The sequence below is a fragment of the Dermacentor variabilis genome, chromosome 8 (genome assembly GCF_050947875.1).
Source record: "Dermacentor variabilis isolate Ectoservices chromosome 8, ASM5094787v1, whole genome shotgun sequence".
Taxonomy (NCBI): domain Eukaryota; kingdom Metazoa; phylum Arthropoda; class Arachnida; order Ixodida; family Ixodidae; genus Dermacentor; species Dermacentor variabilis.
In genome coordinates, this window is record NC_134575.1 from 93,795,842 (window position 1) to 93,821,042 (window position 25,201).

General features: G+C 45.1%; 1 protein-coding gene across 1 annotated transcript; it reads left to right on the forward strand.

The window, feature by feature from the left end:
- The first annotated feature begins 10,058 nt into the window (after window positions 1–10,058).
- LOC142591487 (cytochrome P450 3A9-like) lies at window positions 10,059–22,968 on the forward strand. The gene is made up of 4 exons (XM_075703815.1): window positions 10,059–10,269; window positions 11,745–11,934; window positions 18,092–18,300; window positions 20,187–22,968. Exons 1-4 carry the CDS (start codon window positions 10,108–10,110, stop codon window positions 21,348–21,350), a joined length of 1,725 nt encoding a protein of 574 aa, XP_075559930.1. The 5' UTR covers window positions 10,059–10,107; the 3' UTR covers window positions 21,351–22,968.
- Window positions 22,969–25,201: the final 2,233 nt, after the last annotated feature.

Here is a 25,201-nt window from a genome sequence, read left to right on the forward strand (position 1 = left end):
TCTTGAAATGTCAATCACATTGTGCAGGCTATGTAACGACATCGTGCTAGCCTCTCTGCACACGCCTGCGCCAGTGGAATCGCATCATTTTCAAATTGCGATCCCTGAAACTGCATTGCAATTTTCAAACATCTACCATAAACGACATATGTTCTGAATGAAATGTTATATTAGCGTGCTTTGCCGGCTGCAAGTATCAAAAGTTCTCAGGGGAAATTCATTTAAGGCCACGACACTTGTTCATAACCATTTTGGCATTTCAATAATACAGCATCCTGTCTAGCATATCGCAGCATCCCTACGGACCATCACTCCGAGGATGACGCCGATGGTGCGGCGACTAGTAAAGCCGGGCGTACGCAGAGAAGCAGTATTCATTCTGCGCGTTAGCTACAGAGGAACCTAGGTAGATTATGTGTGCTTGTTTTCCCACATGCTGATAATAGCTTTCGTGTACTGGATGACCTCAGGTAAAAGTCCCGCCAATCCCAAAATGACAATGATAGCTCGGATGAGTGGCATGTATATAAAAGGTGCGGCTTTGGAAACGTTGCATTCCTTGCGCGTGAGTAGCAGGTGCACGTTACTTTTTGTTTTCAAGGATATTGAACCGCCTGTGTCACTCTGTGCATTTTTCGCACACATGATCCTGTCTATGTGAAGCAGGACGACCAACTAAGTACACTACAGGGAGACATAGGGTACATATTTTACTTTTAAAAGTGCATATTTTATGGAGGGAGCAAGAAGCGGGAACCCTTTTTCAGACACAAAGCGCGGAATGGGACGTATAGTTTCACGAAGTTAAGCGAAATGACTCCGCCTCAATATTTCTTTTGTAGGAACTGGATGCAGCTAGACTCACTGATAAATCCTCTTCTTTCCTGAGCAAGAATGCAGCTGTATCAGTGCGGTCTCTGTGGTAGCTCGCAAACGCGTAGATCGTAGAACATTTCGAAAATTTTTCTGTGTGCAGTTTTAGCCCAGTCCGTGTGTATGACTTTGTGTAAAGCGTCATCAGTTTACATAGTCGCAACAGCAGAAGCAAACTGCGGAAGAAACGGTAAAGTGCGGCAGTAGTAGTCATCGTCATCACGGGCAAGTTGCATCTGAGCCTATCTTTTTTTGTTGTTTTTTAGGTGCACGATGACTTTTATGCTTCAACTGAAATTAGATCGTCGCCTTGCTTAGTTGTGTGTTCACAATGTACTAAAAAAGGTGTCTTCCCAATATTCTTCAAGGAAACACACTCACGAGTCCTTCGTCATTGTATAAAGCTGATACACAGGGGAACTTGCCATAGCAACAGGCTTCCTGCAATATCGGGGCAATATTCGGCATGCTTCGACTTGAAGTAGCATATGCGAGGGCAAAACAGAAAGCTTTTTTGGCCCTACTTTTTTATTAGCCAAGATAAGGTACATACAGGCAACCACAAATATAGATAATATTCTACGTACTTTACACTACATTTTCCACCGAGTCCCCAGACCAGTTCTAACATTCGTCCCATCCAAGCACTAAAGTTAAGATGCCCCTGTAGCAGAATTTGTCCGGCTGACTGTGGAACCATCTTCGGGCGGCTGTCTTAGGATAATCGTTGCACGTGAATCGCTGTCCTGCCAGAAATTTCTACAGTGGAGTGAAACCTGGAAATCACTAGCGTTGAGGTCTGGACTGTATGGTGGGTTGTCATGACTCCTCCAGTGAATCGACCGGAAGTTGTCGGCGGTTCTCACTGCCACATGTGGCATCGCATTATAGTGGATGTTAACCGCGTTGTGCACATCGAGAGTCCCTCGGAGTTTGTGCCTTATGGAAGCCAGAAGATGAGACAATGTGGAACAATATCTCTCGGTATTGATGGTTGCACTTTGTGGCATGAAATCCAGCAGGAGCAGTCCTCGGCTATGCCGGGAGACCGCTAACAACACTTTTCCGACATATGGCACTGAAAGGATTTTTTTTGTCACAGACGAACCCGGATGTTTCCACACCATGCTCTGCTGCTTCAGTTCCGGTATTAAATGCTGTATCCACGTTTCATTGCTAGTAACAATGCGGTTCAGGAAACTGCCACCCTAGTTGCCATGCCGTTGCAGATGATTCAGTGAAGCAATCATTAGTTTTCCTTTGATAATGCCATCCAACCGTTTATGCAGCCAACGACTTGAAACGTTCTGGTACCCTAAGGACCCGTTGACGATGTCGTAAACAGTCCCGTACGAAATGACAAGCCCTCGGGAAATCGCCTTGAGGGTTTACACACAGATGCAATTTCACCATTGCCTACATTCGGGAAATCTTTCCATCAGTCAGCGTCGCACGTGGCCTCACCGAATGCTCATTGTCATCCAAGTCTTCACGGTCTTTTGTGAACTCACAACACCACTACTTCACACTTCTCAAAACGAGACATCTTTCCCTATATATGTGCTGCACTTCGTTGTGAATTTCGGTGACCCTTCTTTCTTAGCTCCATACAAAAGGAATCACATTTTGTTGCTAACATGCCGCGAACGTGTCAAGCATAACCGCAATCTTCAACAACTGACAACAGTGTCGTGCCGCGTAGCTACGGACAGATAAAGCCATGCCGGTCGCGGAATGGCCCACCGCTGCGCATGGACATTTTGATTTCGCATGTACAGTCGTAATTTCGTCAAAAAATTGGGTTAAAGAGTCTCTGATACACCCTCGTACAGAGAGATTTTTGCTCAGGATATACAGAATATGCCGCGTATCTTCTGAGTGATTCAATGGCCGTGAAATGGAGGACATTTATACGACGTCCTTCTTGTGATTCCAAATTATACATAGAATATTAAGAATACAACAAAGGGGTATATTAGGCAAGCGCCTTTTTACAATGAAGAAATTACTTCGGCTGTAATCAGCGAGTCACTCGCAACAAGGGAGAAACTTGTTTTAAAAGACGTTTTAGTTGACACATGGTAAGATCAGCGTTTGCGGTTAGTAGTAGCGTAATGGTATGCATGGAAGTGATAAATGTGAGTTGTGTGGTTGGGACTGAACTTCAGCTGCATTGAGTGTTCGGACATACCATCTATGGTATAGCACGGGAAGGACTTTTGCATCAGCAGATAAAGGCTGCAAAGTGTTTAAGGCACTGAGGTTGCTGATCGGGCAGGGATAACACATCGACTGAACTCTCCGTTGTGGCATGCTTACCTATAATATGATCATAAGCTTTCTCTTTTTTTCATTTCTTTATTACCTTTGTAGTGTTAATTTATTGATTGCCCTTGAGTGTGCAGTATTGGAGTAGTCTAGGTAATATGACCTTCAACAGGAGCCCAATCCAAGAAGCAAGAAAGATTAGGTATCATTGGAGAAATGAAAACCCTTTGGGAAACTACTCCACCTTTAACTGAAGGTAGAGGCAAAAGATTATTAGCGGAAGTTTCCTCACTGCGCTGTAATACCGGAAATTTTTAGAACCAGATGGTTCAAAATGTTTAATTAAGCTTGCTTTCACTTCAGCAGAAGCGTTCGTAATAAAGAAAGGCTTAAGCTATCCGCAACAGTGTAGGACGACAAGGTGTAACATCATGATTATCTCCCCAAATAATGAAGCAGCCTGGTGGATTGGTATTCAATATTTTGGTAAAAATTATTTCACAGCTTCTGCACAACCGTATATTTGTCGTTCAATTCAAATATATGTGAGGTGAAGCGAGTGTTTACGGATGTCGAGCTGTTGACCCTAAGTCAACTTCTAAAGACCAGCCTGTCAATAGACTCCATTTCTCCCTCTAAGTGCTCCCCCTTCCTCTCACATCATTCTTTATCGAGGGAGGAGTGATCGAATACGCTTTCCTTGGATGTCTGAAAATTTAATATCACACACTCCTACTACATGCCACAGCTGACCACCGAGAACGACCCTATGGTTACTATTTCGTAGCCTTTACTAACCTTATGCTTCCCCGTGGAGAGGGATGTGCACGGTATTGGCGGTGGCAAAGGTGAAGCTGTTGAATAGATGCAACAATAATCCTGATAACACTTGGTGGACTTTTCGGGGGAAAAAGAAGTCGAAGCAACATTCTTGCAAAAGGTGAATTCTACCACACATGGAGCAGTAAGGTCCAATAAATGCAAGATATTACAAGCGTGAAATTAAATATCGTCATTCATCCAAATCAAGTGCCATTCACCCACTGTCATCCACAGTCGGTTGAATGACAATTGCTTCATTCGTGAACCTTCTTCAACCTTGCGGGCTTCCACGGAACTGATGTACCAAGCTATAACACTTTTCGCATAGCCTGAAATGGGAACATAATGACACAGTGTTCAAGAGCTCACTGATAATCAACTTCAGCAACAAAAAATAGGATAACCGTAAATTAATTGGGCTCCGCGGTTTTGTGATATCGCACGAGAAGTATCCGACATCAGCAAAGCCAGAAAAACATACGAAACGCAAAATATCACTTATAGGGATGCGATAAAGAACACTTCTCTGCATAGTAGAAGTATTCGAAAATAATTGCAAAAACCAAAAACTACTTGCATTAGATCTTTGGTTTCAATCCATGCCTTAGAGACTAGCGCACAGCTCACCCACTTTCAGCAGCCGCGAAGCAACTGACCACGGCGGCGGTCAGATCTGTGACGCAGCAGAGGGTGCTAAGAATACCTGGCTCCGGACAGGCCGCCATTGGAATCTAAACCTGGCAACGTTTAACGTTAGAACGTTATCTAGTGAGGCGAGTCTAGCAGTGTTATTGGAGGAATTAGAGGGTAGTAAATGGGATATAATAGGGCTCAGTGAGGTTAGGAGGACAAAAGAAGCATATAGAGTGCTAAAAAGCGGGCACGTAATGTGCTACCGGGGCTTAGCGGAGAGACGAGAACTAGGACTCGGATTGCTGATTAATAAGGAAATAGCTGGTAACATACAGGAATTCTATAGCATTAACGAGAGGGTGGCAGGTCTTGTTGTGAAACTTAATAAGAGGTACGAATTGAAGGTAGTGCAAGTCTACGCCCCTACATCCACTCATGATGACCTGGAAGTCGAAAGCATTTATGAAGACGTGGAATCGGCGATGGGTAAAGTCAAAACAAAATACACTATACTGATGGGCGACTTCAATGCCAGGGTAGGCAAGAAGAAGGCAGGAGACAAGTCAGTGGGAGAATATGGCATAGCCTATAGGAATAGCAGGGGAGACTTATAAGTAGAGTTTGCAGAACAGAATAATAAGCGGATAATGAATACCTTCTTCCGCAAGCGGGTTACACGAAAATGGATGTGGAGGAGCCCGAATGGTGAGACTAGAAATGAAATCGACTTCATACTCTGCGCGAACCCTGGCATCATACAAGATGTAGACTTGCTCGTCAAGGTGCGCTGCAGTGACATAGGATGGTAATAACTCGAATTAGCGTTGACTTGAGGAGGGAACGGAAGAAACTGGTACATAAGAAGCCAATCAATGCGTCAGCGGTACGAGGGAAACTAAAGGAATTCCGGATCAAGCTACAGAACAGGTATTCGGCTTTAACTCAGGAAGAGGACCTTAGTGTTGAAGCAATGAACGACAATCTTAAAGGCATCATTAAGGATAGCGCAATAGAAGTCGGTGGTAACGCCGTTAGACAGGAAACCAGCAAGCTATCGCAGGAGACAAAAGATATGATAAAGAAACGCCAATGTATGAAAGCCTCTAACCCTACAGCTAGAATAGAACTGGCAGAACTTTCTAAGTTAATCAACAAGCGTAAGACAGCGGACATAAGGAACTATAATATGGATAGAATTGAACAGGCTCTCAGGAATGGAGGAAGCCTAAAAGCAGTGAAGAAGAAACTAGGAATAGGCAAGAATCAGATGTGTGCGTTAAGAGACAATGCCGGCAATATCGTTACTAATATGGATGAGATAGTTCGAGTGGCTGAAGAGTTCTATAGAGATTTATACAGTACCAGTAACACCCACGACGATAAGGTGAGAGAGAATAATCTAGAGGAACTTGAAATCGCACAAGTAACGCCGGAAGAGGTAAAGAACGCCTTGGGAGCTATGCAAAGGGGGAAGGCAGCTGGGGAGGATCAGGTAACAGCAGATTTGTTGAAGGATGGTGGCAACACTGTCCTAGAAAGATTGGCCGCCCTATATACACAGTGCCTCATGACCTCGAACGTACCGGAATCTTGGAAGAATGCTAACTTAATCTTAATCCATAAGAAAGGGGACGACAAAGACTTGAAAAATTATAGACCGATCAGCCTACTGTCCGTTGCCTACAAAATATTTACTAAGGTGGTCGCAAATAGAATCAGGAATACCTTAGACTTCTGTCAACCAAAGGACTAGGCAGGATTCCGTAAAGGCTACTCAACAATAGACCGTATTCACACTATCAATCAGGTGATACAGAAATGTGCGGAATATAACCAACCCTTATATATAGCCTTCATTGATTACGAAAAAGCGTTTGATTCAGTCGAAACCTCAGCAGTCATGAAGGCACTACGGAATCAGGGTGTAGATGAGCCATATGTAAAGATACTGGAAGATATCTATAGCGGCTCCACAGCCACCGTAGTCCTCCACAAAGAAAGCAACAAAATCCCAATAAAGAAAGGCGTCAGACAGGGAGATACGATCTCTCCAATGCTATTCACAGCATGTTTACAGGAGGTATTCAGAGACCTGGAGTGGGAAGAAATGGGGATAAAAGTTGATGGAAAATACCTTAGCAACTTGCTATTCGCTGATGATATTGCCTTGCTTAGTAACTCAGGAGACCAATTGCAATGCATGCTGACTGACCTGGAGAGGCAAAGCATAAGGGTGGGTCTGAAAATTAATCTGCAGAAAACTAAAGTAATGTTTAACAGTCTCGGAAGAGAGCAGCAGTTTACGATAGGTAGCGAGGCACTGGAAGTGGTAAGGGAATACATCTACTTGGGGCAGGTAGTGACCACGGATCCGGATCATGAGACTGAAATAACCACAAGAATAAGAATGGGCTGGGTTGCGTATGGCAGGCATTCTCAAATCATGAACAGCAGGCTGCCACTATCCCTCAAGTGGAAAGTGTATAACAGCTGTGTGTTACCAGTACCCACGTATGGGGCAGAAACCTGGAGGCTTACGGAAAGGGTTCTGCTTAAATTGAGGACGACGCAACGAGCCATGGAAAGAAGAATGATAGGTGTAACGTTAAGGGATAAGAAAAGAGCAGATTGGGTGAGGGAACAAACGCGGGTAAATGACATCTTAGTTGAAATCAAGAAAGGGAAATGGGCATGGGCTGGACATGTAATGAGGAGGGAAGATAACCGATGGTCATTAAGGGTTACGGACTGGATTCCAAGGGAAGGGAAGCGTAGTAGGGGGCGGCAGAAAGTTAGGTGGGCGGATGACATTAAGATGTTTGCAGGGACAACATGGCCATAATTAGTACATGACCGGGGTATTTGGAGAAGTATGGGAGAGGGCTTTGCCCTGCAGTGGGCGTAACTAGGCTGATGATGAAGATGATGATGATGATGAGGAGGAGGAGGTTTTTTTTCTATTTTTCCGGAATGATGACATACTTGCTGCAATGTTTTCAATTTGTCGTCACTCTAGAAATTTCCCTCATACACTGCCCGTCGCATGTATGGCACTAGTGTATTATTGGGCAACGTATTATGTATTCTTAATTCTTGTTGAAAATGCACCGGCAGTGTTTTCACTAAGAGCTATTGTAGTAAGTATTTCTGTTCTTCTTATAAAAATAGCAGTCTGCGTTCCAGTTTCCAATATAAGGGCATATTGATATTCAATGCCGAACCTACGCCTACTTTACAAAATTTCTTTCACAACTGTGAGAGAACTAGTTTGTTTAACGGAACCTAATTTAACACTCATTCTCCAATTACGCACCTTAAGGATAGGCCTGTCTCACTCTGGGTAAGGTCCCTTTTACAAAACCCACTGAAACTTTAAGGACACCTAGCGCAAATTGCTGTCTAGATTGGTTCACGCACGTCCAAGATTACATTGTTTCTGGGACGATCCTGGCGTTGTAAACTTTTCCTTGCGAGGACATATGGTGCGCTAATATCACGGTCTATTCATGCACACTTCTCGGCTTCACTGGACCATTACTTGCGACTTCGCGTGCCACTTGAGCGCTCCTATCATGAAACAACTTTAGTGTACCGCCTGTGGTCGGGAGTCACATTCAGAAATGCTAATGCATTCTTTATCGCAATGGCAAACATCACCATATGCCCCTCATGCGTATGTTACAAAGCTGTAGAGCACATTCCGTGATACTGTCCAACCTACCAGTTTCAATGGTAAGCATTGCATACTAGATTTAGTCGTTTGCAATCACATACTCCTCTAAGCGGCCGACAACCTTACACTTCGGCCACAGCCGTCGAGTATTTACAAAGCCATCAAAATCCGTATACACTTTTTGATTTAGAGGAGCGCTTGTGGCTGTATACGTGAATGAAAGTCCATCTGGCGGTACGAGCACCAATAAGCCTTCTTCATTCTTCTTAGCTTTCTTTCCTGTTTTTCATGTGTAGGGTAGCCAAGCAAGCGCAACCTTCATTTATCCACCTGCCTTTTATCTCACTTTCTCCCTGCCTCCGGGATTCGCCCTCCTAATTGTGCGGCCTCGAAAACAATGAAGCCTGGTGGCTTTCTTGCAAAGTCCTGCTGTATTATGTTTCCGTTTAAGTATGTGTACTGTGTCACTTGCAACTACTACTTAACACTTACTACATCAGCTTCAGCCATGAGGTGCGAATGGCTGATGAGGCAGATGACAAAACTTCTGTCGTCGTGCGCTCACATCTCCTGCCTGAAGATCCCAAACCCCCTTGCTAAAGTTATTATCGAAATATCCTACATCAGTGCACTACAATCTTCGCTGTGACGAGACCTGCACTAGAAGAAACTATACTTCATTGCACTCAAATTTAAATTTATTGCGCGCCTTAACGGTTCGCATATTGATTAAGCTGATATTATTATTGACTATTATTGGAATGTTCATAGAATCGAGTCCCCTTTTGCAGATAAATAAACGAACGACTTCCTGTTTCGGCAGGTTCCCCTCTCACCTCTATGGAGACGCTTTCCACAAGCGTGAGTGTTTCACGGCAACCGTAAAAGAGATACATTTATTATTGCAGTGCTGACAGATGGCGGGCTGTGTGGCTCTTACAAACAGGCGTAAAGTACCTTATCATTCTTGACTGCAAAACCCTATAAGCCACTAAGGATAAATATTTTGGAAGGCTTTAATGCTGGTCACCGACAGCCGCCCGTTCATGGCCGCATATCGAGGTCATCAATTGTGCGAAGGATGCCGGGCGAGAAACAAAATTATTAACTATACCCGCTGAAGTCAAAGGGGGCGAGGCCGGGAGACTAGCCCCACAGGAGCTTCCCTTCCGCAGGCGGCGGCCAAACTTGAGTCTCGCTGGCCAAAGGCACCGCCAAGGACGGAGGTGTTCTCTGCCATTGCTTACATCCAGGCGATGACAGTGGCTTTTATTGGTAAAGGGATAATGAGAAATCCATCCAATCACAGCATTTGCTACAAATGGCGGATAGAGATCAATACGGAAGCATCGCACTTTACATCAGTACTAATTCACCCAGATTGACCTGAGGGCATAGGACATATTGGCGGCAAAATAACCGCCCTGTTTACAATAGAAGATTGTTAGTCTGTACACAAAAATTAAAAGCGAACTCATTTTTCTATAGTGACATCAAGCTTGCATTCTTCTTTAAAAAGCTACATTTCTGGTTGTGAAACCGGCTCAGGCCTAACGTGAAGGCAGGCCCGGAATCTGCCAGAACATAAATGCAAGGTGCTTATTCATAGGGATCATGTTTATTATTATCTCGATACGTAGACATTCAGAGTAGCTTAGCGCCTCTACATCACGCACTGTTGACATCACAGCACCTGACATCACGTATTTTGGAATGTTCAGCTGTATTCTCATTCGCGCACGGCTTGTGTAGGTATAAACTTATTTTTTTTTATGTATTCCAGACTCAAGTTGCCGGCCCCTCCCGGTGAAGTCGTTCAAAGGGTTTCCACGCGCGCGATGCTCCTGCAAGCAGCGTTTATTCTAATTGTGTGCAGCGTTTTCGTTTGGGTGATACGGCGACGTCACCGGCATGGTCTATTTGAAAGGCTTGGTGTACCGGGGCCCAAACCGGATTTGCTATGGGGAAACTGGAAACAACTCAAGAAAGATCGTATTCGGGTGAGCTCCTTTATGTGTTGCATGGGCTAGGAAGAGTCCAGACTTCTGTCTGAATGTGCGCAGCCAATTTCTGATAGCTCAGGCACCTCGGCATGAGAAAACCTCAAGTTACAGGGAGGGAGCCGTCTTTATGACCACTTTGGGTCATATATATCCACCAATACCGCTTAATAGCGGGAGGTTAGCGTCATACTTAGATGTGGCGTGCCACATTGGTTGGTGTTATTCACGATATGACAATCAGAATTATGATATAATGAATAGAAGAAATTGTTTTTCTGTGAAAATTTTTAGGTAACCATGAAACCAGCTTCACATAAAACAACAGCGAGATAGTATATGTAACCCCTATTTGCTGAAGATTTCTTGATGACTCCAAATATTTATTCTAAATTTTGAGTAACTTTAGATGGTTCTACGAGGAAAAATATCCTATAACTTGTAACAGGTTTATATCATTCTTGCCTAATAATGTCAGTTTCTGAGACTTTGAAAAGTTAAACTACTATCTGGAGATACTATTTGCAAACCGCGTTTCGAATAGGCATCATCAATACGTTTACTTTTTTTCATAATTATCCCACAAGCAAATAAAGCTTGCAAGGAATTAAACTGGGCCTTTAAACCATGCCAAGAAAACCGCTTTTCAATTCTATGAAGTTATATCTCTTTGTCGAAACACACGCTCTACTACGGGGCTTTCTAATTGTCCGGGAACTGTTGGTCTTCACTTGGCTTTCTACGTCTACTCCTACTGTCGTGACGAAATATACCTTAATGATTTCTTCGAGTAGCCAAAAAATCCGAGTCCAGTACTATTTTATCGAAGCTGTAATTTCCTTATTTAACAAATGCTGCGATTCGCATATGCTGCAACGTGTACTCTGTTTGTGCACATTCTGATCCTCATGATTCAACAGTCCAAGTAATGCCTCCAATTCCGCTGATATTTGACGCAAGGTATTGACACATATCTCGAAAGACGCACTTTCTTTATATGCAGCATTGGCGCACACTGTGCATAAATCATGAAGCGTTTCGACCGAGGACGCCAGCGCTTTTCTTGCCACATAGTTATGGGGACAGTCATAAAGGAGGTACTTGATCGTGTCCTCGCATCCACCGTTGTCGTAAGCAGGGCTGTCGAAACTAAGACAGTGGTCCAGATGGGTTTCGGCACTCAAAGTCTTCTCTTCTTAAATTCTTAAGCACCTGTGAATTTCGCGACAGAGTTAGAAAATTGTAGCGTGTAGCATCACGTTATTGTGTGAATTATTTTCGCTTTGTTTATTTATTTGTTTCTTCTAGCACATTTTATTCTCATTAGCCCTTTCTCCATCAGAGGGTAGCCAGCCGGTACTACTTTGTAACTTCCCTGTCTTTCCTTCCCTTTATTCTCTCTCTCTCTTGTACTTAAATAAAACGTGCCTTGTTCTTGTGACGTGTACCAAAATCGATTATATTTTGAACTGCAGGTAATGGATCAGTGGATTCAACACTACGGCAAGGTGTTTGGTATATATTTAGGCGATAAGCCCTTCATGGTTCTCACTGATGTCGAGCTCATCAAAGAATGCTTTATCAAGGCTGCCAAGGTATTCCAGGACCGCCCAACGTATACTATCAACGTGGAGCCCTTTAAATGTGGATTGCCTTTCATAGGAGGTTAGTACTGCCTCCAGAGAGCCTAGTCTTATAGTAACCTCTTCGTGTTCGTTTTTCGTCTATTCCCATACAATGTTTCGGGCTCACATTTACAACTCTTACGCGATGGATGAGGCACGAAAGGTTTATTTTACCTCAGTTGACCACTTGAAGTTATCCTTGTGTGCATCACTGGAGTGATTGCAATGCAGCATAACCTCAAGGAAGCGTGTTATCTTCGTATTAGTACTGCTGCATTAGTACTACTAGTGTTAATAAAATGAGTAAGATGTCCCTTTCTACAGATCCACATATATCGCATTATTATGGATGTTTCATTCCTCAACTCACAAGAGAGAACAGTTCATTTCTAGGACCCTGCTGTAGGCATAGTCACCAATGACATTTCAAACATTAGTTCATATATATATATATATATATATATATATATATATATATATATATATATATATATATATATATATATATATATATATATATATATATATATATATATATATATAAGGAAGCGTTATTTTATACATGCCACGCAAGTGACATGGGGCCAAGTCTGTTGATAGAGCCGGCGCTATCGCTTTAGGTCCTTTACAGTTCATGCCCCTTGTGTCACCTCGTCATATCCATTCTGGGAGATTGGCTGAGAATCGACGCGAATCCATATAATCTAGGCAGCGCTGGAGTGGTCCGTTCAGTCGCCATACCAAGCGACCCGAGTTGTCAACTTGGCCAGACAGCAGCCAGCAGTAAGTTGTCTACTCCGCGACACCCAGCAGCTCCATATTGTTTCCTCGCCAGATGCAGCAGTGAGCACAAGCCTAGTGCGCAAAGCTGGTAATTAATCAGGGTGACTGAGTAGGGAGAAGACGTTAGATACATACGGAAGACTTGGCGAAGTTCCCAAAGAATGCTAATCGTCGAAATATGTGAGTTCCAAGCCCTCTGAAGATTGGCCGAAACGAAGCTTTGATTTGTAACTTGTTCCTAGGCCAGTTGGTTTGTACTTGATGAAGCCATTGCATTGCAAATAAAAGCGAACACAGTGAGCGGAGCGGAGTGTGTGACTGCACACGAAAGTTGAGACAAACGGTGAGCTACAACATTCTGCCGTCCAGGCAAATGTCTGACAGAGAAGTCAAATCCAACCAAGTCCATGAGCATGGCCATAAATCTGCGAGATTGTTTCACACACTTGGTCAAGCAAGCAACAGTCCAGTTAACTGTAACTAGGACAAACTTGATTCCAATTAGATACTGACGAAATTTCACTGTTATTGCCCTATGTACTGCGATGCCTTCCCATACGTTACCGTGAAGCTTGCGGTCGTCTAGTGTCAGGGATCGGCTAGCATAGGCATTAACACGTTCTTTGCCATCCTGAAATTGGGACAACACTGCTCCTATGGCTTCACCAGAAGTACCAGTGGTTACTGTTGTTGCTGCATATTGATTGAAATGAGCAAGTAGTGGCGGCTCTGTAGGGGCTGAGCGAATAGTCTGGAAGGCACTTTTGCATTCTGAGGACCATAGAAATGTGGACGACTTGACAAGCGCTTGAAGAGGGGCTACCACTTTAGCGAAGCCCTTGATGAATCGACCGTAAAAGCCGGCTGTCTGTATCCAGGAAAGGACTTCCTTTTGGTTTCGGAGAGTTGCGATACGGTACATTGCAGCTGCTCTTTCTGGATCCGGGCGATGGCCTTCGCTTGAAATGATGAACCCAAGAAATTTGATGCAAGCGAGACCGAAGGAACATTTCTCAAGTGAGGCCTTAAGTGTACTGGTATGCAAACGCCTCTTCCATCAAGTCTGCGAATGTGGCGAGTGACTCTGCATAGATAAGGATGTCATCGAGATACATTCGTATGCCGCATTTATCCGGGCGAGGCTGAAGGTCTTAGAATACAGTTGCAAGGCTCGCTGAAATATGGATGGCGCATTCTTTAATTCGAATGGCATTCGGGTCCACATGCAAGTTCCGTGGTGGGTGATGAATGGGGTTTTCTCATAGTCCTGGGGTCTCAGGCTGACTTGCCAGTAGGCGCACTTAATGTCCATTGTGGCGAAGTAGGCACAGACAGCGATATCCTGAATGATGTCATCCACCAGTGTAGGGGGTGCACAACCTTAATCGTGCGTTCATTAAGCGGAATGTAATTCACACACGAGCGTTTCTTTTCACTGCGAGACACCACAACGACTGGGAATGCCCATGGGCCAGATGCAGGGAGGATGATATCATGAGCAAGAAGCTTTTTAATTTGCCTTTCGAGGAATTGCCTGTCTTCTACCGTATATCTGTAAGGGCTGCGGCTGTACGGCACACTATTGGGGAGCAAATCAATGCGATTTTGAGTGTCAGTGAAATGACCAATGTCAGCTTCATGGCGAAAAAAGACGGTATTGTTCTTGGCTCGTATGTCAGCAACGACAGACTGCTGTTCAGGGGAGAGCTGGCTGCCTAGGCTGGCTGATGGAAGTTCGGGGTGGATGGTTACAGGCCCCGTAGTGCAGACTTGTACTGCGGCAGTGCTGTTGTCCAGCGGCACTGTCTTCGCTGCGAAAACATGCCAGGGAGGCTCTTCTGGCGAAGGTAAGGGTTCTCGTTGTAGAGAGTCTTGTGATGTTGCTTCTGCCGGCGCAAAAAGTTTTGAGCGGGATAAAATGACGGCATTGGCCATTCGCGGGACCAGATGCTGAGTGGCTAGAAACGTTACATCCATGGCTGGATGTTGTAGCTGAGTGGGCTCATGTGGGTGGAAGATCAAGCGGGCTCGCGCTACCAAAAACTAGCCTTCGCCCAGAATAAGGGGTAAGACGTTGTTCTCCAAAACTGCTGCCTCAACCACACCAGTGATAGGACTTATAGTTATCTTAAGGAGGGCGGACCCAATTAGTAGCGCTGTACCACCTCCAACGACGGCAAGAGGGAAATTAGTCCATGGCAAGATCATTGCGGAAGGTAGGATGGCTTTAGAAATCAATGTCACGTTCGAGCCGGAGTCCGGATATGCGTTATGTTCTCCGACTCCTGCAATGGCCGCCGTGAAAAATGGGCATTGATGTTGGCAGCCTTCAAGTTTGTCAGGCATACTGTGCGAGGCCCGTGGCTGTTGGGCATCAGGGATGGTTGACGGTGGTGCCGTGTTGCTACGCGAGGGACAGGCGGACGCCAAATGCCCTAACTCTTTGCACTTGTAACAGGTTGCTTGTGCGATGTCTTGGCCACTCCGGAATGCTGGGGCTCCATACTGTGTGGAAATGGCTTCGTATCTTCGTTCCTGTTGTTCCTTGGGTAACTCGGAAATACGCTGTTTTGGCTGTGCTGTTGTAGCTGCTGGCTGGAAGTTATACTGCTGACGTCCTGAATTGCCACTTTGAGATGAACGAGGGGATGGCTTCTGTGGAAGCACCGGTTGCCTTACGTTTGAGCTGTCGTGGTCACGTTTAGTGCACTTATCTAAGCTTGTGCACGTGGACGTGAAGTCACGCACTGTTAACGGCCTATTAGCCGCGATGGCCGCAATGACATGTGGTTCTTGAAGACCTTGTAGTAGGTAATCAATCTTTTGGTCGTCTTCATTCAGCGCTTCGAAGCGCTGAATGAGCTCTTCCTTAGAGCCCGTGCTCTCTAACTCGCGTTGGGCCAATTCATCGCGGATAAGGTCGACTCCGAGCCGCGCCATGGTCGTTGAGTCAAGCTCCTCCCAAATAATTCCTGGCATGATGCACCGCAAAGTGAGGCTGGGCACACGGGAGACTAGGCGAGTGAGCGCTAAGCCACAGGTTATGCGCGGGATTCAAGTTAGTTTGAAGCTAGTAGTGAACATTCACGGCACTCTTCATCTGACGGCCGTGCTTTTCTTCTGAAGCGGAGTGAACACAGACGAGCGGTAAAATGGCAGAAGTATCTTCAGGCGTGAGTCTTCGGCAGCGTGAGGGCGCGACTACAATGACGAATGCGGCTGAAGAGGCGTACTGACCGTCGTTCTTGCGCTGCCGTGGCTGAATGGCTTGGCAGAGGTTCGGGGTCGACTGCGCCAGATGTGAGACTTGGGCTGAATGCAGGAAGACTCGCATAGTAGGGTAACGGTTTAATGTGGGTTAAGGTTACACTTCACACACCGCCTGATCACCCTTGTACTTAATACGGAGCTACCTACGGAGCTATATTGCAATCGCAATAAAAGCACGAGGAAACGCGCGAGGAAACCTGCCTCACAAGTAGCAAAAGATCACAAGAAGCCAACAAACAAAGACATAGGAAGACGTCAGATCGTTCCCCACCTGCGGCAAGTAGCTTTTTCATCAACTTTGAATTCCATGAAAGTATGATTTCTTTATTTCAATTTTAAGTACAAGTAATCTCTCCTGTGCTATTCTTGGTATCCTTCTTTGATGGTTTCTTATGATATCATTAATAAAAATCGGGCCCCTCGGCTAACCCCCTTTCTTCTCGTTCAACTAGCTAAAGAGACTTTTTTACTATTGCCCCGCGCTGCTCACCGACTGTGACGTCATTCAGGAGTTTAAAGCCACGATGAATTTATGCCTTAGCCACTTAGGCACTTTGGAGCATTGTCAAGTACAATCAGCATTGAGTGCTTCTACATGCGCACTTTAGACCGCGACTCTGTGCGGTCTTGATCCAGTATATCGCGATCGCACACTGTCGCACACACCATACTGCCGACTCAGCTCAACTAGCTCGATCCGCATTGTAGGACTACGCAAAAGCTACAATGTTTCATGGTGACTGGCAAAATTTCATTGCAATCAGACTTTATCGCAATCAAGAGTGCCCGTGCTGCACCAGTATTAAATAACGACCGACTCCCAAAGCGACTCCAACCACCACTGCTCTCCGCCCGCAACACAACTTGCGTAGACGAGATGCCCCACAGTATGGTTCGAACTCCTTTAGACGTGTGCACCCAATCATAAGGCTCTGCTAAATCTCTCAACTGCCTGCAACTTCTTACCACAGAAATGTAACCAATCAAGGGCACGCTCTCAAACATGAGAAAGCATAACTTGTGTCGCACGTGCAAATCAGCCGCCGCTCAAAGCGTCACTCAGACAGCTTTGAAGTAGAGCTGCTACGATATTCTCGTCGTCACGAACAAACTGTCATAAATGAGCTACAACGCGAAGCAACAACGTAGCCGCGAATAATAGCCTGCATCACCAACTTTCGTATTGTTATTTACTCTACTCTGCGGGCAGCAGTCGTACATGCCGGCTTGCCATTGGAAAAATATAGAAGTTGATAGGCAGCTGCAGACTCCCTTAGTGTTTTTGTCACTGTGGTGGCAGTTAACTATGCAGCAATACCAAGTTACTTGGCTACCTGACCACCAAACCCACGCGAAAGAACGGCGAGGCAAGGAAACATATTGCAAAGATCACGGGGATCGTGAGCGCCTTATGCGACTCGCGGTGCGCGAAACCTGATATGGTGGTGACGCGGAACTCCGACAGAGGAGAGAGGGGTGCTCGCGTCTGTCGGCAAATTTGAGGTTGAGGTCCATTGCGACGGAAAGACTTAGATTACGCGAATACGAGCATAAGATCACCGCTGAAAAGTGACAGGATAATATAACAGGGTAGTGGATTGCGCTAGTTAGTACGTCGTGTTTACTGGAGAGACAACGCGCGATGTAAAAGAACGAAGAACAACGCGAAAGTGTTCGTGTCTGTCGACGTTGCTGTCTGATATTGCATTACTTCTCGCTACCATAGCTACCATATTCCTTTACTTCGCGCTACCATACAGAGGTGACAATGCAAAAGTTTATTTGGGGCTTTTCTGCCAGAACCACAATTTGTTTGTGAGCCATGCCGTAGTGGGTGATGCCTGAATAATTGTGACCACCCTGTAGTTTGTTCATGTGCCTATAAATCTGAGTGCAGCAGCGTTCTTCGCATGTCGTCTTCACAATTGCGGCTTCAGTGGCAAGGATTGAACCCGTGGCCCGGGTTTGGGCAGCCTAACAATGTAGTCGCTGGTGAACCGCGGCTGGAAATTTCAATGATATTATGCTTCCGTAAATGATGTTTTCTAACTAGGACGTATTTTACACATAAATTAGATATGCAGCGTTAGGAAACGACTGCAGTCATGTTGTGTCCCAAATGAATGTCGATCTGCTTCTTGCAGGAGAGAAGTTTCGAAAAGTACGCTCAGTGTTCAATGCCTGTTTCACCGCTGGAAAAGTAAAGGAACTATTTGGTATTATCGACAGTATCATGACGGGCCTTGTCCAAAAATTCGACGAAGCTGAGCGTTTTGGCGACATGGTCGATGCCCATGAAGCAAGCTATGGCATGGTATTGGAGATGGTCACAAAGACTTTGCTTGGACGAGAGGTGGGTCATGAACAGCGCTGCGTGTGTGTGTGTGTGTGTATATATATATATATATATATATATATATATATATATATATATATATATATATATATACTAAGGCCACACGAAAACAATCTTGCAAAAGCACAGGAAGGTGAGAACAAACGTGCTCGCAAATAACCACATTGCTACAACTGCTGCGACATTCTCTGGCCTTAACTATCGGAGAACGTGGAAACTATGGCAGGCCAAGAGCGGCTGCCCGTTTTAAGATAAACAAACCGACCAACGCTGTTTATGCGTAGGCATTCTTTGCAGGGTACCCCAGCAAGAGCTCTTACGCCTTTTAACGCATTTTATCTGTACAAAAGTGCGGAATTTGCAAAGTTAAGACATTTAATCGTTATAACAGTGTAAATGTATACGATTGCTAGCTTTATAAGCATTAAGTATCAATTGAAACCTAAAAATATTGATTAGAAAGAATAACCATATGATCAGATTTACGCATACCCACAGGGATAGATAGCGCTTCATATAAAATGCGTGATGGGAATTTAAAGTTGGGATGGGCCAAATGATGTATGGGAAGGCGGGAGGGTGAAGCTTGGGGGTCAGCCAATTTGGAAATCAGAAGTGGGCTAATAGAAATTCTGGGCTGGGCCAGCCTGCAATGTAGAGGCGGCCCAACTGAAATGGCGGGGGGGGGGGGGGCCGCCGAACATGAAACATCGAATTAGACCAACTTGAAATTTGGGGCCGGGTCAACTTAAGTTTGGGGCACGCTTAGGCATACATAGGCAAATTCAGTAAGAGTTTCTGCATACTTTTTTGATAGAAATGGCCGTTCTCGAGTGTGTTACGAGGAGTACATGCTTGCCAGTTGACGAGATAAATAAGCCTGTAGTTCGTAGTTTCTTTATAGTGCCCCCGGAATGAGTTCCAGGTAATTGGATGGTGTATTCCGTTGGGTACAACAGTTGAATAGGTCTTCTGAAGGTGATTCCATTCTGCATTCGCACCTCTCAGGATCTGATCCTTTCATCTTGGCAGAGACTAAATTCGAGCATTTCTCCATTCTTTCAGAGGTACCATGGTACATGATGTTCGTGAATTAAAAGAATAGTTCCTGTCTTTAGTGCGCCTGACAGATGCGGCACAGTGAAAAGTGCTCATGAGGGACTCACGAGATAGTCATTGCAGCACCAACGCGAAAACTTGTCCACCTTCTTTTGGCAGTAGCGCCAGCTACGAGTTGACAAGATGGCTCAGCCTCGCCTCTAGTGGAACCACTGCTAGAAAGAGTAGTCAGTAATTTTCCTACAAGTGAGACGTCAGTGCAGGTTCAGGTTCGTTCACGTAGGTCACGCGTCGATAGTTGATGACAGCCCGGAGTTTTATTACTATTATTGTGATCATGTAGAAGTTGCAGCAATGGTTTTCCAAGACATGCTTTAACGATCTCACAGGTTGAACAATCCGTTAAAATATAACATTATTGAGTTTTACGTGCCAGAACCACGATTTGATTATGAAGCACGCCATAGTGTGGGACTCCGGAATAATTCGGACCACCTCGAGATCTACGACTTCTAGTGCATAATGTACGCATTCAGCGGAGCACTTGCTTGTTTCGCGAACAAACTAATGCTACAAAGCCTCCCACACACGTTATTCTTCAAAATGTCTAACGCAGCGCAGCTAAGATAAACCGATAGATCGTGGCGCCTTCCATTCACCAGTAGGGCGTTGCGTTTTGCAACCCGAAACCAATAACCACAGCGTGGAGGTTGTTGTAGGCAGGCGTTTCCGTAACATCACCTGGACAGCGCATCACTCACATAAATAGTGACATTGATTGTAGAACCTAGAAAGAGCAATCTTTCTCTCTTTTTTTGTTACAGGCAGTCCGCCAAACGAAGAGTGAGGACCCAGTGCTCAAATCACTCCACGTGATATTCGAAGGAGCGGACAACGCGTTGTTTGAGAGCGTGTTTGCTTATCCGGGCCTCCGTAGCATTCTTCAGTGTCTCTATCCGTTTACATCTGTCTGCAAAGCAGTGCAGAATGTCCTGGACCATACGGTGACTATTATCAACAAACGCAGGAGGGGCGAAAGTGAGCGAAAAGAGGATGTGCTCCAGTACATTCTCGATGCTCAAGCAGGCGTGGGAAGCTTTCTACCCACAGCATGCATTAACGCCCGTTTTCTCGATGACCACAAATTGGTATGTAACATCGCTTTACATCTTATAGGCGGATTCGAGACAACTTCTGCCTCCCTCGCTTTTCTGCTGTACCTCCTCGCCAAGCACCCAGAAGAACAGGAAAAAGTACGAGCTGAAATTTACAGAGGGCTCTGTCGTAACCAAAGCTATGAAATGGACTGTGGCGTAAACAATTTTGAAGAAAGGCAGGGGCTCGAACACAAGCGATGGGAACCAAAAGATGACGTTCCCGGCTTTTCACCCTCGCGTAGCTCGGATAACCCGATAAATGCGAGCCAGAATTCCCAGTACGAAGGTTTGGAAACAAAACATGCCGAGCGAACAGATCTTCCAATGCCCTCATCACATCAGCGAAGCGAAAAAAGGGAACTCGATGAAGACGATGTCATGCTGCTCGAGCGCCTCGACATGGTCGTTCGAGAGGGGATGCGCTTGTACCCGGCAATTCCGATCGGCGTAATGCGAGAGTGTGTCGAGGACACCACCATACTGGGCAGATTCATTCCAGCGGGAACGAGCATTTTTGCGCCACCATGGCACGTCCACAGGAACCCAGAGATCTGGCCTGAACCAAACCGCTTTATACCGGACCGCTTCTCGCCAGCACAGCGAGACAGTGTGGCTTGCAGCTACTTCCCCTTTGGCCTTGGGCCCAGGGTGTGTGTGGCACGCAGACTGGGAATCGTCACGCTAAAGACCGCGCTGTATAGATTAATAAGGGATTTCGAGATTTCTCTCGCCGAAGACACCCAGGACCCACTCCCAATATTCGTGGATCACTTGATTGCTAATCCAGCAGTGCCTATAAAATTACGGGTTAAGAAGATAAAGTTCGAATGAAGTCGCGTGCAGTCATGTGCCGTGTTTATACCTCTTCAAATATTATTTGATTATTGTAATATTATGTGCAGTGATTGTTTGTATTCGGACCTTCCTTAGAAATGAGTTTGAGTTTTCTGCTTCGCGCAGCACAATGTTTTCTTTAACCATTGAATCAGTAGAGATGCCGCTATATAACTTGTACTACAGACTGTTACCTACCTCGCGCATTAGCGATGAAAATTGAAGCTTCATATCTGATGCTAATTGTTACCTCTCCACATTAATGGCCTAGCCTATGTACAATAGCCAAACAGAGAAGAAAACGAACAATAGGAAAAATAAAAATGCAATTAGGGAGCATACCTTGCCATTTTGTGACGTGCACTATTCTCAGCTTTTCTCGTTCCAGATAACGCCATTCGGCGACGTGTAGGAATTACTGGAGGAGATGCGAATGCCTTGCTTGGGCACTGCGCGTTAGCTTAATTATAAAACGTCGTTCGCTTAAATAACTCCAGCAAGATTCTTGTTTAGACTGCCTGCGTTAACTGCTCGATTACAGCCATTATTTAATCAAGTAACGCCATTTCAGATCAATTCGTGGGCACTAACAGCATAAGTTTAGGAATCTCGCTCCCTAATTGCACTACTACATAAAAGGGGCATTCCAATAATCAATGTTTTTATCATATTCTTCCTTTCGCATCGTGGCACTGCAGCACTAAGAACGGCAACTTCGTAAATAAATGCGTGACCAGCAATGAAGTTTACTGGGGCTTTACCTGGTCCTATTACTTATTTCCTTGTCTCCACTGAAGCAAACAGGTCCTGCTACCGGCCACGCGACTTTCAACAAAATATAGAGGCTTTCCATATCGCTGCTCGAAGTATCTACTTCTCCATCGTTGGCATTCTTCCTTCTTATGATCGACACCTCAATGTCCTCGCCAGCCAAGCTGGCAGCTCTCCTTTTCTGCCCTACATGATTCTGCAGAATGCGTACATTCAAGCCGTAGACAGTCATCGCTTTCAAGCTTAATTGGTCTCAATATTCAGCCCGCCTGCCGTGAAAGAGGACTCAACAACATATAAAGTGCAACTGCCTTCACTCTTTACCAGAGGCCTCACCTATGCTACACTGGCAAGAGTTCGCTTAACCCGTTCGGCAAGACTGAAATGTCTTACGCGTACTCTTCGCGGCTCTGGAGCGATTTGTTTCCTACAGTAGCTTGGCATGCATGTTCGTACGCAGCAGAGTGAGTCGGCTTTTTCTAGCACCCTCTAGAAAGAAACGGTCCCCTCGCTGATAGCAGTATAGTTCTTGACGCGAAGAAAACATTGGAGACCTTATGACACCCGCCCGGCAATCGAATTCATTCTTTGTTTAGTGGTAATAATAGTAATATGACACTTTAAAGAAGTCGAAAGGAGTAAGGAATCGGGGGAAGAAAGCAATTCTTCCATGCTCAACCGCCGGCGAGCAGACTCCTTACTCTAGGAGTCCAGCAGCAGTAATTGCTTCGTCATGCCAACTGTTCCCTTTTAAACCTCCTCTAGTAGCAAGACTGCAACACTTCCACAGCACACGATATACCTCGGAGATTTCGTCGCCTTAACCTCACGTTGTATTGTGCAAAAATAAAGAGCGTTAAAAAATAGGTGCCAGCATTGCGAGTCCTCTATCTGCAGCCATGGACATGATAGGCTGACGTATTTGCATACACAGTTACCGCACTATCCCTCACAAAATTCCACAAATATAAATGCCAAAGACATCCTTGCTTATCAGGGCGGAGTCCGCAGAAAATACCCGCCGCCTCACCCACAACTTAGCGGGGAAGAGGCCGCCGATTGGCGTAAAATACAGACCGGGGTATTCCCCCATTTAAAATTGCTAAACGCCATGTACCCACTCGTTAGAGGGCCAACTGTCCTTGGTGCGGTGGCATACCTAGCTTAATACATATAACTTGGGAGTGCACTAAGCACCCTTATAGGCGAAATACCAGCAACACAACGGAGCAGTGGGAGGCGCAGCTCGCCCGCTCCGACCTGGCAGGACAAAAGTCCTTAATTAGCCCGGTCAGGCAGGCAGCAGAGCCCAGTAGAGCCCTGGACTGAGAGGCTCCGACCACCCCTTCTTCAAATATTTTCCATTGCAATAAAGTTTCTAATATTATTATTACCAGCAGGTATGCGACTGGTATAATAAGCAATATGGCAAGAAAAAACGTCATACGCAGTCAGATGGGCCGGGATGATCTCCTGGGCGGCGGCAAACTAAAGTAAACCTGCTATGAGTAGCGACATAAGGGGCAAAAACCAAATCAGGATAGGAACAATTTATCAAAAATCAATGGGACACTCTTTGCTTTTCAAAGCTACCAGGATGCCTTTAAACGCCTTTAAATGCGTAGTTATAAAGCCAGGTAGCCTTGGTTTAAATTGTTGTTTTCCGGATTAGCGGGGCGAAAGTAAGCAAGTCTTCTGTAGGGCATTGTAAAAGGCGATTAGACGTTTGGTGACATTTAAGCACAGAATCTAGAAACAGCAGGGGTGTAGAAAAGCAATGCTTCTAATGGTGGTTAAGAAAGTTTAATGCTGGGAATTCCTTGCGCTCGTTTTTATAACAAAAAAAAAACATGCAGATCCCACACACCGTGGGAATCGATGTAAGCGAAGCTTTCCGTGCTGGATGCATTGACTGAAGATAATTAGCGGTGATGTTGAGCTCGAAAGCTTAATTTCTTCACCTTTAGTCTAACACGAGGGTGGTGAATTGATGTTAAACTTTACCTTGTGTGCACCACTGCTGTTTGTCTGCGTAGTATACAGAACACACTGGGAGAGGTGTTTCCTTGAGGCGTTGTTGCGCGCCATATTTTGTAACCTCTGAGAGGGTTGAGGGTTGTCATATCTTCACATGGCACATGGCATTGTAGCAGAAGCATTAAACTTCAATTGGATTACGGGGCGTACGTGTCAAAACCACACTCGGACTATGAAGCAAGCCGTAGTGGCGGACTCCAGATTAATTTTCACATCAGCATGTTCTTTACGTGCCATCTAAGCGCACGTGCGTTTTCTATTTCGCCCCCGTCGAAATGCGGCTGCCGCGATTGGGATCAAAGTCACGACCTCTAGCGATGCCATAGCCGGAAGGCTAACGCGGCGGGCACAGAAGTCTTAGTTTGATGGTCGACCGCTTCCGTAGTGTCTTCTGGACTCCGCGGTGCGCTTTAATAATGCGGCTCTCCTTCTACAAGCCCTGCGTAAGTTGCACGCTTCACATATTTGCATGGCGTTAAGTTTTCACAAATAGCAGCGACGTGTTGCGCCGCATCTTGAACTTAAGAGGAAGCTTTAGCTCGGGCCCAACTCCGACGCGGCCTATTCAAATACATGTAAAACGCAAAAACGTTTTTATGAGATAACCCCTGGACCGATTTTGATGAAATTTGTTGCATTTGAAAGAGAAAGTTAAATTCTAGTGACTGTTGGAAGCCGAATTTCGATTCAGGGCTTGAATTTTCTTAAAACGATTTTCAAATATTTGACCGTTTGAAAAAAATAGAAGCACGAAGTTTACAAATTCATAGCTCTGCATCAAAAACAGATATCGCGGTTATGTAAACGGCATCTATTAGATCATTCAAAGCGGACAAATTCAATATGTCATTTTACATCTTACGTGAATTTGTTACGTTGGTTATAACGGTTTTGCAAAAGTTGTATTTTCCTATGATTAAATTTTTTTATATTCATGTGTAACATATCAATTTTGTCTGCTTTAGATGTACTATTAGATGCAGTTCACAGAATTGTATTATCATTTTTAGTTGTTGAGTTACAGAGTTGTAAACTTGATA